Source organism: Chelonus insularis, unplaced genomic scaffold, assembly GCF_013357705.1.
Source record: "Chelonus insularis isolate UGA/USDA-ARS -01 unplaced genomic scaffold, ASM1335770v1 contig_57_pilon, whole genome shotgun sequence".
Lineage (NCBI taxonomy): Eukaryota > Metazoa > Arthropoda > Insecta > Hymenoptera > Braconidae > Chelonus > Chelonus insularis.
The window spans coordinates 888552-908000 of record NW_023276654.1 but is presented as its reverse complement, the minus strand read 5'-3'; the positions used below and the strand labels follow the sequence as shown (position 1 = coordinate 908000).

At 33.1% G+C, this 19449-nt stretch overlaps 2 protein-coding genes and 1 pseudogene across 2 annotated transcripts; 1 reads left to right on the top strand and 2 right to left on the bottom strand.

Annotated features, from left to right (window-relative positions):
* The window catches only part of LOC118070412 (fatty-acid amide hydrolase 2-like), a 104452-nt pseudogene that overhangs the window by 4269 nt on the left and 80734 nt on the right, over positions 1-19449 (top strand).
* Positions 3285-7564, bottom strand: LOC118070405 (uncharacterized). Its single transcript, XM_035088993.1, has 5 exons — positions 7390-7564; positions 6279-7070; positions 4442-6000; positions 4005-4277; positions 3285-3932 (listed from the first exon to the last, which is right to left on the bottom strand). Exons 1-5 carry the CDS (start codon positions 7562-7564, stop codon positions 3285-3287), a joined length of 3447 nt encoding a protein of 1148 aa, XP_034944884.1.
* LOC118070404 (uncharacterized) lies at positions 16715-18448 on the bottom strand. Its single transcript, XM_035088992.1, has 5 exons — positions 18364-18448; positions 17914-18148; positions 17484-17753; positions 16897-17364; positions 16715-16818 (listed from the first exon to the last, which is right to left on the bottom strand). Exons 1-5 carry the CDS (start codon positions 18364-18366, stop codon positions 16715-16717), a joined length of 1080 nt encoding a protein of 359 aa, XP_034944883.1. The 5' UTR covers positions 18367-18448.

The following is a 19449-nucleotide window of genomic DNA, read 5'->3' as shown; positions in this document are numbered from 1 at the left end:
TATTCAACATTAATATAGAAATATTACAAAATATAGAAATATTAATATTGATATTTTTTGTTATTCGGTATAATCACATGCATATTTTCTATGTCTGAAGTATCAGTATCAGACTCATCCACAAGACAAAGAATTGCACGGTCATAAGAAGAATCATCTCATAAAGATGTAGAAGTTCTCTCTGTCTTTTGTTTATTATGAGATGATGGATAAAGAATATTGTTTGGCAGTTTTCTCCATTTATTATCAATATCCTGATATTCAGTTTTATGTACCACACGAAGTAATGATTGCATTAAGGGTATTAAACTTGGTACCCGATCTCTGAAATTTTCACTTATTGTATTAGATGGTTGCAATGTAGACATTAGTTCTAAGATTTGATGATTGAAATTAAACCTTTTCTTGATTTCTAGACAACCATTCACAAAAAATCTAACATACCCTTGACAAAAATTTTTTTGTAATTGAATGTTAGAACGAATTTCCGATAACTGCAAATACATAGATACTTACACTCCTTTATAGACATCTTCAGGACGAAAAAATATTTCTTAGATAGATGGATCGATATCTTGAATTGGAGTTCTATTGATATAATTTCTATTCAGATAGCACTTAAGTAGATCTGTATACATACATTTTATGTCATCATACATGTTTGCAATCATTGGTTTATCAGACTGAAACAATTTATTTAAATCTGTAAATTTTGGTAAGATCCAATCCAAAAATAGTAAATACTCATCAATTAAAGGATCTGAGAGAGCACTAAAAATATGATCCATAGATCGTAATTTTGCTGTAGATTTTATATTTTTGAAGTATTCTTCTGATGCGTTCCTTGTTCTAACAATCGAGCAACAACATCAACTAACGACAACCAACGTATTTGTGAAGGATGCAACATCTTATGAATTTCAAGATTCAAAAATGTTTTAAATTTTTGAGAATGAAACTGTCCTTTAGAACTAGATTTAAAATAGTTGTATATGTCACGAGCCAAGTCTTCACATGTACGAGGTAACTGTTTACAAGCTTTCCTTGCATACAAATGCATAGAGTGACATATATATTTTAAAATTGATATGCCAGAGCAAGTTGCTTCAAATCTACTGGTCACTGAATTATTAGCTTCCATCATCGTATTACAATCATCAGAAGCAAATCCAATAACATTATCTAAACTCACATTTCGTTTTCAAAATGAAGTCTTGATACAATAAAAAATATGTTCAGCTAAAGGAGCTTGAACAGGTATTGCTCTTGGATTAATACCTTCTGAAGTAGTTGCTTGAGAAAATTTCTCGGTTTCTGATATTTCACCATTGATATTATATTGAAAAACTTGTTAGAGTTCCAAAATCTGCTAACGACTTGTCCTTCTTCAGCACAATAAAATCTGTAATAAAACATTGAAAATTTTTTTACAAAAAAACAATGAATAATTTCTTTTATATACAAACCTAACAACGATACATAAAGTTTGAACAGAAGATATATCCGTTGATTCGATAGATTTGACGGTAATATTTAAAATAAATTTGAATTTAACTTTATTATTCAAATAATTTACGTTGTACTAGTCACACGCTATGTCACCAACCATCGATGAAATTTTCACCAGGGTAGTTTGGATACTATAGTCCAACTGAGAAAAGAGTTCCTGAGTTGCTTCAATGCTTTCGGGCTTCCCACCACTGATTTTTTACTTCTTTTATCATGTTTTTTACTATTGCGCAAGCGTGCAAGAACACATGTAGAGCATCTGAGGAACTCTCTTCTCAGTCCGACTATATGATAAGACATTAAACACTGACCTATCGAATTACAGTACCGGACATAAATGCTGTTCAATTTTTTGAAGGTTATACATGCAATTTCCCTATACTGTCTTACAGAAAATCACACAGCATTTATGTCCGGTACTGTAAGCATATTGCTAAAGAATAATTTTATTAGCCACCACATGAGATGACTCCTTGCATGCCTCTTTAGTGGAGTGAATGAACTTAGTAAAATAAATTAAATAATCTGCGGAAAATTTTAAGTATTATATTTGATAAAAATTTTTCATAATAAATATAATATTTAAAGCATTTAAAATTATTGTACATTTGGGCATCATTCTATTCATTGAATTGTACATTGTACAAACAGTCGAAATATTGCATGTGTACAATAATTATTTTACGGCTGCCAACACTGATGTATACACTACACGATATTAAGGTAGGGCTGTAAACGAATTTCCCCTCAGAAAGTTACGAGGAAAAAGTTCTTGGCAGATTACGTCGTCAAAAATGGAAGTTTTGTTTCAATTTAGGTCCTAATCGAACGATTAATTGATCCTCCAGGGTGGAAAACTCGAACATTATAATTATAATTAGTTTATATAAAAATAAATAAATGGAGCATGATTGGCCAATAACGATTTGAATCGATTATTTAATAAAAATTTGAAATACCTACTTATAATTTTTATAAAGCAAATAAAATTAGCGCGGGCAAATTTAATATAAGAAATATTGTAGTTAAGAATCGAGTCAAACAAATTTATCGGGCTCTTAATGTCGATCATCGATATCAACTATTCCTTTTTTTGTACTGATATTGAAAGAACTTTTAAATTTCTTTGGGATAAGGGAACTTTGTGAAAACAATCAAGTCTTTTTCAAAAACTTCCTCTCTAAAAGTTTCACTTATCAGTGAAAATATTACTGGCTTCTTCAGTGACTATTTATAAAATTAGGTAATTAACAATAATATTCATTTTAATTGAATGATCTTACGAGCCTGCCGAAGGCAGGCGAATGTCAGATCTCAATTATTCGAGTGTCTCGCACGAGAGATTACGAAGGTAGTGTCACTACTTTCATGTCTTGGACCACAAGTTTAAAGCCAAAAGTGAACGACTGGGGCGCCCCTTAACCATCGTGGTGCTGCCCCGTTACTATTTGATCATTAGTTTAAAGCTATCATATTTTTTATTTGTCTGAAGATAATGGGATGGGGTAGTACTTGGTACCACTTGGGTGGGAATCTCTCGTGCGAGACACTCGAATAATTGAGATCTGACATTCGCCTGCCTGCGGCAGGCTCGTAAGATTATTCAATTATCCTACGTGTCTCGCACTTCGAGATTACGAAGGTAGCTGTTTAGAGCAACATTTTCTAGGTATTAATCAATTTATTGAATATTCAACGTTACAGACAAAATAAAAAATTTTTTATAATCATGTTTTCAGGTGTTTATACATTTAGCTCTACTGATGTACCTGGTGTTAACACCGCCTCGGCGAATCTGTTATCAAAACCACTATTCGCTGGTGGTAAAAATCAGCAAAAACTTCAGAATTCCTAGACCACCCTGCCACCTTTTTTATCTCGTCAATACTGACGCTTCTTTTTTGTGCTCGAGACGTTGATGCATGTCTAGTAGAGTGTGCTGTAAATCTTTTGTCATCTCCTAATGATTCTAACGCCGTCCTTATCCACCGAGCAATTGTCTCGCTTTTGACTGCCTTATGTGGCTTATTAAGTGCGATGAATAAGGAGTCTGTACCCTCTCGAAGGTCCTTCGTTACAGATATGTACTGATTCAAGGTCCGAGCTATACACAATTCCGGTTTGTTCAAGAAGAACGGAAGTCTTAACACTGGTTGCGGAGCTCCTGGTCGAGAGGTTTTTATCTTGTCAGAAATTCTAATTTCAATTTCTGACTCCTCAATGTTGATATTTGAAATTTTTATCAATGCCAATGTCTGGCAGCGATGCGCTGTACCTAAAGCAAGAAGGACAAGTGACTTCTCCGTCAATTTCTTCAAGGACAATTCCGTTATAGGAGCCCAAGTTTCTAATCTGGCTAACACTGGATCTACGTCCCACGTAGATTCATATTTAGGCCTTCCAGGTCTTATTTTTGATGCACCCTTAACAAAGCGACTTATTAACGGGTTATTAGAGACGTCCTCATTCTATATCAAGGACAACGCTGCCCTAGCCGAATTTATTGCACTGTGACCAATTCCATCACTAAATCTCTCCGCCAAAAATTTTAATATTTTCTCCACCGATACTTCATATGGGTTTCCGTTGCCTTCATTCCATTTCCACCACAGCTTCAATGTACTATTATAATTTTTCGAGGTTGAGTCTGCCAGTGAAGCTAGCGAGGTCTCTACTGCTTCCCTGGGCATGCCCTTGCTTAACAATGCTTGGCTGATAACCTCGCGGCAACCAGGGTAAGTCTTGCAGCCAGAGGATGATGCCGTAACCTACAAGGAGAATTTAAAAGATAAGGATCTGCTTCAAACCAAATCCAGTCCCCTAATGATAATTTTTTGAAAACTGGAAACCAAACCTGGGTAGGCCAGTGAGGTACAACTAAAATACCCTCAGCTTTATCATCCTTAATTTTCTTTATTACTTAAGTAATTACGGCAAAGGGAGGGAAAGCATAAAATATCCAGTCAGACCAGCTAATTGTAAAGGCATCAAATGCATAAGCTACTGGATCTCTTTTCCATGAACAATAGGTCTCACATTTGGTATTTATTCGAGAAGCGAATAAGTCGATTTCTAACTTTCCAAATCTTTTAACTATTTTTTCAAACGCATAGTCTGCTAATTCCCACTCTGCATCTGAATTGTCGATTCTTGATGATCGATCAGCTTCGACATTTTCTTCTGATGGGATGTACGAAGCATAAACCCATAATTTTCGAACTTCACACCAATTCCATAATTCGCAAGCTAACCTATGAAGACCAGAATATCGAACACCTCCCATTTTATTTATGTATGCCATTGTCGTTGTATTGTCGACCATCATTAGAATGTCAGTACCCCTTAGATCCGCAGCAAAGCATTTCAAGGCTAATAAAGCCGCTTTGAGTTCAAGGTAGTTTATATGAAGATTTCTTTCCTCCAAGCTCCATAGCCCATTGGCGCTTTCACCTTCACAAAAAGCCCCCCATCCAGATAAAGATGCATCCGAGTAAACCGTTCTCTCATAATGATTATTTCTTACTTTCCTACTAGCATTTGGTAAAGTTTTCAACCACCAATCCCACTCAGTGAGAGCAGATTTAGGAATTGTCATCACTGCATCAAAATAACCTCTATTTTTCTCTAACGCTCGGATCTTTGCTTTCTCAAACGATCTGCAATGTAGCAAACCGTACTCCACCGCTGGACAACAAGCTACTACTGAACCTATAACTTTAGCAAATTCGCGAATCTTTATTGTACTCTTCTTTTTAAGGTCTTTGATCTGTTTTTGTACTGCAAGTTTTTTCTCTTCCGGAAGCTCTACCCTCATCAAGGAAGAGTCTAATATGAATCCCAAATACTTACATCTTCTTTCAGGGTTCAATTTGGACTTTTTAAAATTGACTATAAAACCTAACTTCTCGAGTAGATTAATCGCATGATGTAAATTCTCCATACACTCCTCAACTGAGTGACCTAAGCATAAAAAGTCATCCAAATATATTACTGACAAGAACCCTTCTAGACGAAGATAGTTTAATACTGGCTTCAACACTTTGGTAAATGTCAATGGGCATGTACATAGGCCAAAGGGTAGGCAAACAAACTCATAAAGTTTTCCTTGAACAACAAATCTTAAAAATTTTCGATGCAATTTCCATACTGGAATCAAAAAATACACGTCTTTAAGATCAATAGTCCCCATGAAGATATCTCGATCCAAAAGATTACAAGCCGATCTAAGGTCCTCGAGTTCGAAGTGTTCCACATTGATAAACTTATTTAAATCCTTTAAATTAAGAATGAACCTCTGTTGACCATCTGTTTTAGGGACTAAAAAGAAAGGAGACAAAAACTGTCCTGGAACCTCTTCCACTTCCTTCATTGCACCTTTCATTAACAATTCACTAATCTCTGATTGGATATTTGTCAGCTCTTGGTCCGACCAAACCTTTTCAGGTAGTGGACAAGTTTGTATAGGAGTTGATTCAAAGGGTATTTTATAACCTTTAATGCACTGAAGGATAAATTTGTCCTTAGTGATTGTTTTCCAGGCATTTAAAAAATATTTTAGACGACCTGCGAACCTACTTACAACATTATCTGTGATTAATGGTTCTGAGACCGTTGATGCCGGCGATAATGACTGGACTTGGGATATGATGATTGTTTTGTCGGGAACCTGGAAGTCAGTGGTTTCCTCATCGATGAATACTTCCCGCTCGTCTGAGGCGCTGACTTCTTCCGACTCGACGAGCTCTTGAAGTTTAAAGAACCAGAAGTACCATATGGTTTCTTTGGTGGGGTTGGTTTCATTTCTTCACCTACTTTCTCCATCGCCTTAATTTCTTTAACCTTCTCGGTTAACTTTTCACCAAACAAAAAGTTATCGGGTTCCCTTTTTTCCAATGCCGTTGCCCACTGCTTAGATAACGTTGGTAAAATACAAGCCCTGCGTGCGACTGTTTGAGATTTGTGAATTTCAATCAGTAATTTGGCAGCATCCCAAACTTGTTCTAGCCTTTTAATACTATCTGAATCTTTGAGAGTTGCTAAGGATTCAATTACTGGAGCTAAAGCCACCAAGGCTGATCCGGCTAACATTTGTGTTGTACAAAAATATTTATCTCGCTTCAGCACCGATTCTTTTAAATTACCTGCAACTTCTTCATTTAGAATCGGAGGTTCAAAAGGGAGTTTCCCCTTTCGAGGATACTTCTCAAACAACGACTCCTTCACCTCTTTCCTCAGACCTTCAGAAAGATATTTTTTCCAGCGATTAGCAACGTTAGAGTGAAGGACTAACATAGGTTTTTCTTCAACAGGTTCTTCACCAAGAATACGGAGGGCATCAGCGTCTAGGTCCCAAGGACTTTCATTTTCCTTGTCTTTAATTGACTCTTGTTCCGGTGCACTGGACTCTCCTGGCTGAGAGACTCCCTCTCTTATATTTTGTTGTTCATCAATGGTGACTTGAGGAATCTGGGATTGTAGGTTGGAAGGCGGCTCCGCCGCTTTACTAGGTTCCACACTAGCGTCCACTTCCTCGACCGACTTATCATCACCACTTCCGGTTCCTGCAGGCATTCAATGTACAAGGAATTTATTTTGCTATGCCTTTTAGGTTAGCTTAATATTTACTCTGTTTTGATCTCTCGGATAAAACAGAGTAATGTAAATTTCTACTTTATCTTCCAGATAAAGACCGAACACCATATCGGCTCTATTTTACTTCTCGGATAAAATAGAACCCTATTGTAACCACACGTAATTATTATGATTATCCATAAAAATGAAAATCAACCATGGCCTCTCGGGCATAAAGATTTATGTGACATATATAAATTGTGATTGCATCTCGTGTTCACAATACATCATTAACGTAAAATCAATTACCTTCCACGTCAGCTTCTTCTGAAACTGAGTACGATCGACTACGCCTCAACATAACATCTTTGATTTGAGCAAATCCTGACGTCAATTCCTCCATCTTGTCCTCCAGCTTCCGCAGCCTTTTCGATGTTCTCTCCTCTGAACGATCACGACTTCTTGACTTTTTATTCTTACCCATCTCAAACTTCTTACTTGATAACTTGATGATTAATTTCTATACGATGAATGAATTATATTCAATTGTATAAAGTATAATACTGTTCACTTTCGCATCAACCATGTGGCCTGTCTGACACAAAAATAACGAAAGATCAAATAGTAACGAGGCAGCACCACGATGGTTAAGGGGCGCCCCAGTCGTTCACTTTTGGCTTTAAACTTGTGGTCCAAGACATAAAAGTAGTGACATTACCTTCGTAATCTCGAAGTGCGAGACACGTAGGATAATTGAAAAATATCAGTGCTCTGCAGTGGTCTGGGTGCGACCCGAAAGGTCCACACGACCAACTTTCCAGTGGAAAAAATGAAAAACCACCTCGAATAGAACCCGTTTCCATTCTTCATAATAAATGAGTGTGTTTTTATTCATTTGATATGGTTAGTTACTTCATTTGAGTAAAAGAAAAAATTGTGCGTTAGAAGAATTCAAATATACCTCATAGATCCTTTTTTTCATTATTTACAACAAATTTCATTGTTATACACGAAAAAAGTATGTTTTCATTTATTTGATACGGTTGGTAATATTTTTTTAGTAAAAGAAAAAATTATGCGTTAAAAGTACTCATATATATATAGAATGGGTCCCTATTTTTATTGTTTATAACGATTTAAAATTTTTTATTTAATTATTACCATGATCAATAATCATTTGTTAGTAACAATGTTCAATTGTTATGGACACAATTCCATATTATTAACAATTATTATTGACTATCATAGCATCTTTAATGCTGTTTTCTCAATCCTGACACGAGTTCAAAATTCTTTCATTGCTGATTTCGGTTTTTAAAGTTTTTTGTCGATGAAATATTGTCATCATATTTTCATACAAGTATTCTAATCATTTAATATTTGTATTTTTTAAAAGATTTTTAAACTGTGTCTAAAAAATAGTATAATTTATAAATTGCAAAATTCAGGTCGTTTTCCATTTTTCCTAGTTTTTGGTTCTGCAAAAAAATGGCGGACCAATTTTATTGAAAATCTGATCATTTCTAAGTTACGTAATTACGCGTTGAATCAAATCGGTTCCACGTCGATATCATTTTTTGTTCTCGAGATAATCGAAGCGAACAATAATTCTGAACGCACATACGTACATACACACACACACAGACTTCCACTGGAAAACGATCGTATTCGACTCTGGAGACCTTAAAACGTGGAGATATGTCAAAATTCGGGATTCGCAAAATCGGACCCATTACTATAACTTCCCACTGGAGAGTTAAAAAAACTCAGTCGAACAGACTTGGAATAGATGAGAATTTCATACCTTTTATGGCGGAAATAAAAGGAAAAATCTCATGGGCAGACTTAATTTCAATAAAAAACTAATGAAAATAAATTAAAAATCGAAATATTAATCTGGTTATAAAGAAAGAAATGTATTAAAAAAATTCTTTTCATACTTAAATCAAAGGGAATTTTTTTTTTTATAATATAAGAATTTTTTTTCAAATTTCAATTTAAATAATTGAGTGTAAGCAAAAATCGATTCGACCAAAAATAAATGATTTTTTATCGATTCAGTTTTTTATTCTGAGTTAATTAAGAATTAATTACCGAATATTCTATTTTTGGTTTCTTTTAAAAGTGATATAGAGTATTTTATGCGAGTGTTTCTCTCAAACCTCTGGTTCGAGTAATAACTCAATTTTTATTTGATACTTTGAGAATGCTGACCTTGTGACGTCAGCTTCTTTTTCTTTCCTTTTTAATAGATAAACAAAACGCGGCCTTTCTTTTCTATGGGTTTGTTTATATTTTAATTTCTTCAAGCACGTTTATCGTGCCTAAAAACTCTCAATGAGTGCGAAGAGTGCTTAGTGCCGGTCCCTCAGCACCCCAATTTTTCCCAACTTTTGAAGTTCGCGAAATTCGAAAAACGGTAAAAGACTTTTCGTTTCCTCGTAAATAAATTAATGAAAAAAAAAATTTCCAATTTAAAAAATTTGCAACTTTGAAGTCATTTTTCGCCATAACTGTAATTGAAGCGAAAGAATGTTTTGTGCAAAAGTTGTAGATTATCATATTATCTACAACTTTTGCCTAAAACATTTTTCGATATCTATTGTAGTTTTCGCTAGAAACGTTAAAAAAAGGGCTTTCGGAGCAATTCCACCCTGACGGTGGGTTCGCAACCCCCTTAAAACTATCCATACTCAAATCTCGCATGCCTTGGAATATTCCAGCCAAGTTTGACCGAGGTTGAAAATTGCCATTTCAGGTCTAACTTGACTGGACTAATAATCATGTTTGCCACTCTGTACTCTATTTCGGAATAGTGTTTTAAGTTGCGTATAGATTTCAGCTGCATTTTAATAAATAAATAAAGATCACAGTGTTTCCGACCTAAAAAAAAATAAATAAAATAAAGACTAGAAATGAAATGAATGTCTTTTGAAAAGTAACTTTTCAGACGATGTAATTGATAATCGTTGAATTAAAATTTTAATTTGTTTAGGAAAGAAAAAAAAAATGAAAGCCATAGTGAAAAAGAACCATCAAGAAGAATAGTAGCTTAGCATAAAGGATATAGGAAACGCTCGCGTGAATACGCAAAAAAACAGAAGTAAAGAAAGAAATGATTTCGAACGTTTTCATCATAAAGTATGCATAGAAACGACAAAAAAAAATAATTTAACAACATCAGAAGGAGATGATGAATTAATGCGATTAGAAAAAGCAGGAACTAGTAAACAAAGGGTAGAAGTTGAGGATGATTATATGGTATTAGAAGAGAAAGTAATTGGAAATGAATCAATGGAAGCAGATACTAATTGTTTAAATAATGGAAACGATGTTTTCCTTGACAAAGATGATGGTTACGTTACCGATTTTGACGTAATAATCGAATGCTTATCAACTAAATAGATTAATATATTTATCGGAATATTGATGCAACGTATAGACTATTAAAATGGCAATTTTTAGAAATCCGTTGATAACTAATTCCACATTTACGTGCAAATATTTTTAGCAAACCAATGAAGAAAAAACTAATAGAGGTAGAATAATGAGAAAACCACTGTCTGAAGTCAACAAAAATTTATTTCAATTTATTCAAGCATTTGTCAACCTTTCGTTTATATTTTGCAACTCTTCAATTAGTTTTCAATAAAGCATCAAACACCTTATGGGTTTAATACTCAAATATACCCTGATAAGCCGAAGAAAATTCTCTGTGGCATGCATAGTAGTCTACTGATTGATGTACAGGTTTCTGGATCAGAAATAGACACTATAATATCTTTATCAGCAACAATAAACGCCTCAGCAGTATTATCTCCGTTTGTAAATATTACTAATCGTAGTGCATTTCCTTTATTCGTTAAAGCAAATCAGTTGAAGTTGAAACCTTGATATTGACGTGGAACCGATTTGATTCAACGCGTAATTACGTAACTTAGAAATGATCAGATTTTCAATAAAATTGGTCCGCCATTTTTTTGCAGAACCAAAAACTAGGAAAAATGGAAAACGACCTGAATTTTGCAATTTATAAATTATACTATTTTTTAGACACAGTTTAAAAATCTTTTAAAAAATACAAATATTAAATGATTAGAATACTTGTATGAAAATATGATGACAATATTTCATCGACAAAAAACTTTAAAAACCGAAATCAGCAATGAAAGAATTTTGAACTCGTGTCAGGATTGAGAAAACAGCATTAAAGATGCTATGATAGTCAATAATAATTGTTAATAATATGGAATTGTGTCCATAACAATTGAACATTGTTACTAACAAATGATTATTGATCATGGTAATAATTAAATAAAAAATTTTAAATCGTTATAAACAATAAAAATAGGGACCCATTCTATATATATATGAGTACTTTTAACGCATAATTTTTTCTTTTACTAAAAAAATATTACCAACCGTATCAAATAAATGAAAACATACTTTTTTCGTGTATAACAATGAAATTTGTTGTAAATAATGAAAAAAAGGATCTATGAGGTATATTTGAATTCTTCTAACGCACAATTTTTTCTTTTACTCAAATGAAGTAACTAACCATATCAAATGAATAAAAACACACTCATTTATTATGAAGAATGGAAACGGGTTCTATTCGAGGTGGTTTTTCATTTTTTCCACTAGAAAGTTGGTCGTGTGGACCTTTCGGGTCGCACCCAGACCACTGCAGAGCACTGATATTTTTCAATCAAAATGAATATTATTGTTAATTACCTAATTTTATAAATAGTCACTGAAGAAGCCAGTAATATTTCCACTGATAAGTGAAACCTTTAGAGAGGAAGTTTTTGAAAAAGACTTGATTGTTTTCACAAAGTTCCCTTATCCCAAAGAAATTTAAAAGTTCTTTCAATATCAGTACAAAAAAAGGAATAGTTGATATCGATGATCGACATTAAGAGCCCGATAAATTTGTTTGACTCGATTCTTAACTACAATATTTCTTATATTAAATTTGCCCGCGCTAATTTTATTGTGCTTTATAAAAAATTATAAGTAGGTATTTCAAATTTTTATTAAATACATTTTCAAAAAAACATCAATAAACAAATTCTGCATGACACATACTAACTCTTACCGGTAGCATCGCTCGTAAATATACAAATCCAGTCTTTTCGTATATATTGTAAGAATGTATAATTCCGCCTCATTACTATGATTTGACTTGCTGCTAAAAAATTGTAACGAGTTACATGTATGTACGGACGTCAGCATTTTCTCGTTTTCGATATCTCAAGAACGAATTGAGATATCGACTTCAACCAAAATTAATTCGAAAGATATTATTATAAAGAAGATCTGAAAAAAATTTGAACGAATTCGATGAAGCCGTTTTTTTTATAACAAAATAAATAATAACAAAATGAAAAGATAAGCTATTTAAAATACTTTTAAGCCAAACAATAACAATTTCATTTGAAAATAAAGTCGATATTGACTAGACATTATTGTTTACAACCAAATATGACTCTTAACAATTACGCATTGTTTATAACAATATGAATTTGTTATAAACAATTAAAAATTTTATTTAATGATTAAATATCACATAGACTTGGATGTTTTTAACAATCATTGATTATGACTATTTAAATTTGTTATAAACAATTACTAATGGGAAGTTCGTCGTGTTAGCACAAACAAAGTGTGCTCGGACCTATTTTTTTTTCTAATTTGCTGAGAAGAATGCTGCGTTCATTAACATAAATTCCTCACTGTCACAAGATATGGTCTAGGCTCTTCACGCTCTTCCCACACTTGCAGTAGTGTTGTCTACGAAGCCTATGCGTTCGAGAGATTTCGCTAAGTTAAAGTGATTGGCTCGGCATCAATTAATAGTAACTATTGTTTCTCTGTCTAAGCCTTTGTGGTAGAACCACAGTTTAGGATGATTATTTTAGCCCCGCTTTTTCACGCATGTTTGTTCCCCCCTCATGCATACTCTTTATTTCTTTAAGGAGCCTCCATCCGTCAGGCACTTTCCCTTTCTCTAGCTCTCATCATAATTTACGGGGTATGATTCCTTTCCTGGTTTTTATGGACATTACACTTTTTTTCTAGTTTACGTATCTCATACAATCTTATTACCCTTCTTTTATTACAAATTAATACAAAAAAAAATTTCAGATTGTAACACTTCTGCGGTTAGAAGCCTCCACTGGTAGTCAAAGAGACAGGTATATTCATAGAGCACAATACCCGAAAAAAGAGATATATTTTTTAATTGTGAAGATCACTAAATAATGAATACAATTAATATAAAGTATATAATCAATAATCGAACACTCTTGACACCTTTCTAAAGTAAGTATTTTTTTACGTCTATAAAAGTTCCCAATAATCCACTGAGCTCTGTCTAAATTTCTATATTTTATGCGTACGAAAGTGTCCTATATCCGGCCACTGAAATGTCTTTATTTAATTTCTATAATTTAATAAGATTTTTGGATAAAAAGAAATTTTAAAAAGTGGTGTAGGTGCGACCCGTAATGATCACATGACTTACTTCTCAGTGGGAATTGGTGGGAAAAATATAACATTCCATCAGTTTTAAAATTCAGCTAGTTTGCCTTTGTTTGGTTTTTTCATCTAACCCAAAACGGCTGAATCGATTTTGCTTGAAGTTTAATCAGTTCTGAGTTATGTGATTACTCGTCTAATGCCAGTACTATGTCAATATCATCTTTGGATCTTGAGATAATCGAGGCAAAATAAAATTCCGAACGCACTAAGAAGTTAAAAATTAATACACGAACTGAAATGTTGATAAAATTGAAAGAAAAACTTTTCTTATTCTCTATATATTAGGAATATATTTGAAAAAGTTATAAAGTACAGTCCACAAGAATGTCAGGTAGACCTATTTCCGACTACAAAAATCGAAACGTTTTATTACCTACCACTACTAACCCTATTTCCGACTAACTGAAATTGACTACAAAACTTCGAACTTATTCGAAAAAAATTATGTACATTTTGCAAGTATCTTGGTGAATAAGCCAACGGTGTAATCAAATTTCTACAATACCTGAAGTACCTGAAGATCGTGATAGTGAGTCCATAATACATGCAATGATAGATATGACAAAAGAGAATCGATCAAAAGAAGATATAGATGGTGTAAAAGGACCTTTAACTTTAATGAATCTGCAATATTTTGATCTAGTTCATGGGATGATTCCTGACTATATGCATGCGGTTTTTTTTGGAGTTATTGAACAGCATACAGACATATTATTTTCCGTCAAAGCGGATTATTATATTGGAGATCCAACAAATGTACAACGAGTTAATCGACGTCTCTTATCAATTAAATATCTGTCCTGTATCATTCGAGCACAAAGAAAAATAGAAGAGAGAAAAAAATGGAAAGCTTCGGAGTGGCGATCATGGTTACTATTTTATTCATTACTTTGTTCGGAGGGTATTTTAAGTAAAAAATCTTTGCATCATTTAACCTTACTTGTTTCGTCCTGTTAAGCCATAGCTATCTCATACCATTGATATATCAAAATTACGCTGACATAAATATTCTTACTCTTCTGTCTCAAGACTTAGTGCAACTCTCTTACTTATTTTTCTCAAGCATCGTAATCTTTTTGTGAAGAACTACTTTTGTATTTTAATCATTTTCAGTTAGTCTTAGAAAACCTTCACAGAAGTAGAACCAAGAATTTAGAGAGTTTTCTCGATTCATTATAAAAGATAAGAATTACAAAATTGTTAAAAAGTTAAGAATATTCGATCACAAAATAGAAGTGATTAAAACAATATATTATCGTGAACGATAATAATCTCTAATGTTAAACATCTAGTGTAATAAAGTTTTGAGAGTGACAATAAATTTGTGTGCGTAAAAATTGACTGAAATCCTGAATCCTATCCACGGCGTAACAGCCCATAAATTTATTATTATCCGAAAACTTGTCTCATGATATGATTGATACTACAGATGAATTACTAGTAAAATGTGTTGGTCAATATCAGATATATTTTCATATATCATCAATGACTGATAACGTCCATCTTTTACTTCATTTATATAATAGTGTTACCAATTGGGGTCTATTATATACGCATAATGCATTTTGTTTCGAGAACGAAAACCGAATGCTTTTAGAATTCAGAAAGAGTCCAGCACAAGTCATGCCACAGATTACTAAAAAATATTTTTTTAAGAAATCGCTCATGTCGTTAACAGCAATATCTAATGAAAGTAAAAATTTTGAATTATTCTGTAAGCGAACACTATCTAGAAAGTTGAAAAATTTTCTGAAAATTGAAGATGTTATATTGACTGGTAAGGGAAAAGATGATGAACTTGATGTTGGAGAGAAAGCTTTAGTAAATCGCGATGGACTATGTACAGTATTTAAAAGAATAATTGTTAATAGTTTTCGCTATACTACAGAGTCATATCGAAAGTGTGAGAAACTAAAAGATTACATTATAGGAACAACCCATACAGAATTTCTAAACTGGCCCAAAATTGGGCCATCAATTGATGCCTATTAAAAACAACTGGCCATCTGTTGGCAATCACACAGGGCTCATAATTGGTTTAAATGTGGATGATAATGCTGGCTCAATGATTAAATATGATAATTGGCCGATTATCTAAAGAGCAATTGGGCCATTGCTGGCTAGTTATTAAATTTTTATATATTCTTTGCACTGGCTTATATGGGCAATAAATGGCCTAATACTGGACAATGAATGGGGAATGGATCAGCTAAAATTTTTTCATTATAAATTGTTAAGGATTTAAAGGGGATGGATCAATGGGGAACCTTTTTTTGAATACAATTAAAGTTAAACCCGATTGAATTCATAATGAACTTTTCCCGTTTTGTTTATTTATTTAAATTACATTGGTTATTATACAGATAAGTTGAACGAGATAAAGAGTATGAAGATCGGTAAATGAGAGAGGATTAACGAAGTAAATACTAGGATGAGTGGGTGATCAACTTACATGGATGAATATGATAACTTGCTGGTTCAAGTAGATGAGACTGTTGACAGATTGGATCCCAGCAAGCCAACAAGGATGTTGACTTCAAGAGATGGCCTGAGATAAGTCAATGATAGCACTATTGGTATGATCAGGAAAGAACAGAGGAACTCACTGACTTCAAATTGATGTGTGCTCTACTTGGTGTCAACATAAGACTGCCAGACTGCGTCACAGGACGCTAGGACGATGATCAGCAAAAGTAGGTCTTAGTTTATCAACAATTTTGATTTGTTGATAGGATTGTGGAAGGGGGTGACATAAAAAAGGGAATAGTAGTAATAAAAACAGTTTGGGAAAAAAAACTGAATAATTTTCATGTGCGCGCCTTATGTTAAAAGGATTTCTCGCAGTTGGCAGTGTGCCGTGATGTCCTAGGATGAGCGAGGATTAAGAAAAAACCCAGGCAATAAAATTTTATATATATTTGCTCGGGCTGGGGGTTTGTCCAATAGGAGTAACATTTTCTAACATAAATTTTTATGTGCTTTTATTTATTGAGAATTATATTAATTCATTAAGTGTAAATAATCATACAAAGGAAGATCAACATAATAATTAATGTATTCATTATTTTTTATTGGCACCACTATGCTCTTATCGTCCACCATATCTATCCTTTGCTCCAGCAAGCCATTTTTCCGCTTTGCCCGGTATACTTTTACTCTCCTGAGAATTACTAAACTTCTCGAAAATTATATCTGTAAAAAGAAATTTTTAAATGTTATCTATATTCCAGAAAGAAACTTACAAAAAATTTGTATGAAAACATTAGATACCTTGCAAACAGGTAAAAGTATTAGTTGAAGCTAAAGTATTGCTGAAGCTCTTCTTTGCTGAACCATGAATTGATTCTCCTGATCCTGAGTATAGCAGCTGGATACTTTTTGTAATTGTTGCAGACATCATTTTACTGATGCATTTTGTCAGATCAGTCTCTCCGAAACTCAAAACTTGATAATAATTTTTTAATTTATCTTTTGCTGCAGTTTTAGTCAGAGAATTTTCAAAACTTTCAAAGCTTTCAAGGTCGTCCGCTGGCAATATGCTTTTGAACCCTTCACTTGCAGTTGACAAATTAGTAACTGGTGGTGCACTTCCTGATTGATGTGCAATAAGGTATTTTTTTAAATCTTCAAACTTTTTTTCTAAATCGTAGCTGATACTGGCCTTCATTACATCCAGTTTTTCGTTTATTATCTCACTATGCTGCTTTAATTCATTTCTGATCATTTCTATGTTAGATACTGTAACATGAAAAAATTTCAAAAACGTTATCTTCTGCTGAAACATGTAACAATTTTTATATCTTATTTCAGAGTCTATAACTTTTCTTGTATCTCATACAATAATACAACCAACTTACAAGGGAGTGCATCCTTTAAGCTAATTGAATCACGCGTCCGAATCGAGTCCTGAGGCTGTACACATTTTTGAATCGATTTTTCTGGTGGTTTTATATGAGAAGATCTTTTTGACGTAGGCTGAACGTCGTCTAATTGTTTTTTCAATGACTTTCCACGGAATATCTGCACAATATTCTCCGTCGCTTTATCAGGGTTGTCACAGTCAGTACTCTCAACTTTTGCAGTTTTCTTGGGTCGCTCTGCTCGGCGTTTCCCTTGTTCCAAATTATCTGTTGTTGTTTTAATGATCAGTGAAAGATATAAAATGAGTTATTTATACGTGCTATTTTGAAATAAAACCAAAAAAAGTAAGAAGAAATGAAAAGGTCAGAAAAAACTTTGATTAAAAATTTTTAACATAGTTAAATAAAAAAAAACATCTGAACTTACGTGCTATGCACACAATTTCGATAGGAAATTGAGTCCATGATTTCTTTGGTTTTCGTAAAGATTCGAGCCACCCATTAATCTCATCATATTCATCAGGTTCTGGATACCAACAATATAAATGTTTTTTTGTTGAAATCCATGAATATGGCACTAGGTCGATGTCGTTCAGTTCATCTACTTTTCTTGGCAGAAATAGTACGACAGCATAAAGTGGACGATTTTCTTCATCACTCATCTGAATAAATATTTAAATGATTTGAAAATCAAACATAGTCTATACGTTAAACTTTCTCTAATCGTATTAAAAAAAATTGTAAAATTTATATCTCGCTTCACGAAAAAAAAAATACTTTGTTTTTTTCTAAAGTATTTTTTAAGCTGCCAACATACTTAATTCACAGTACAAAAACACATACTGTGGTTGATTACAATTAAAATTGATGTACTTACCATTAATGTGAATTGAAGATACAAAAAAATCACTAAAAAATCTCGATGTTGCAGTCTCTACACTAATCACATCGATACTAAGAGCTCACTTGACTGATATTTGTAACGATCAAGAAATATCGTGTCGTATTCAACTGTTGTGGATGCGAAGTATACACAAAAACACACACACACACACACAAGATACTACAGATCACAAATTTAAGATATATTCAGTTCTACGAATCAAAACAATAACACTCAAAATAAAATACACTAGCACATTTAAACGATAAAAAATATTCGTCAAAAATATTACATGTTTTATTTGCAGGGAAAATTTTCATTCTTTCAAATATAATCAAACATTTATAATATATTACTGATGAAGTAATGAAATCACATGAATTAAATTTTTAGAAATAATCACTGCACACTTATTTTTAATGTCATTTGCTTCTCGTCTTTCTGTACATTCAGAAAATTTCTCTTCTGTACACATTCCAATATCTGTAGACGGTGTAGGCTAATTAAATATTTCTTTAACATTGAGCAACTGTCGTCCGATGATATAAATATCGTTTATATTACAAGCTTTTTTTGTTCTTTTTTCACTAATAAAATTTTATCAACAATAAATATTTCACCGGTTGTCATTTTAACGCCATTATCAGGATGAGTACATTTAATAGTACAATTATTGATGCTGAAAGATGAGATGTTTACATATTCCGTTCCCCCGTAATTTACAGGCATGGTATTTGTAATGATACATTCATTTATTGTTCATTTTACTCTTATTTTACACTTATCACTACTCTCCAGTTCAAATAATCTATTTGCAATTTGGGCCAATGGCTTGTATGGTGATGCAACAAGTTTTTTACATGTTCCAATAAAGTTTGCACCCCAGAATGCTGAAATTGTGCTCAATGGTAATTCTAAATTAATGACATCATTGGAAATGTGAATCAAGTCGTGCATGCTCAAGACCTGTGCTTTTTCATCATACAAGGATAATAATAGAAGGGAAAATATTCTCAACAATCCTTTTGCATAATTATTATGACTAATCGTCTGATCTTTACTATGTAAAAGACGACATGA

What these genes read in the sequence shown, in the direction of transcription:
- LOC118070405 (XM_035088993.1), bottom strand. Translation starts at nt 7,564, where the DNA reads ATGGGTAAGAATAAAAAGTCAAGAAGTCGTGATCGTTCAGAGGAGAGA. An exon ending in AGAAGAAGCTGACGTGGAAG is followed by an intron (nt 7,071 to 7,389) that starts GTAATTGATTTT and finishes GAATGCCTGCAG; the next exon opens with GAACCGGAAGTGGTGATGAT. An exon ending in GTCACAGTGCAATAAATTCG is followed by an intron (nt 3,933 to 4,004) that starts GCTAGGGCAGCG and finishes CGCTTTGTTAAG; the next exon opens with GGTGCATCAAAAATAAGACC.
- LOC118070404 (XM_035088992.1), bottom strand. An exon ending in CTTAAAGGATGCACTCCCTT is followed by an intron (nt 17,365 to 17,483) that starts GTAAGTTGGTTG and finishes TTCATGTTACAG; the next exon opens with TATCTAACATAGAAATGATC. An exon ending in TACTTTTACCTGTTTGCAAG is followed by an intron (nt 16,819 to 16,896) that starts GTATCTAATGTT and finishes TTCTTTTTACAG; the next exon opens with ATATAATTTTCGAGAAGTTT.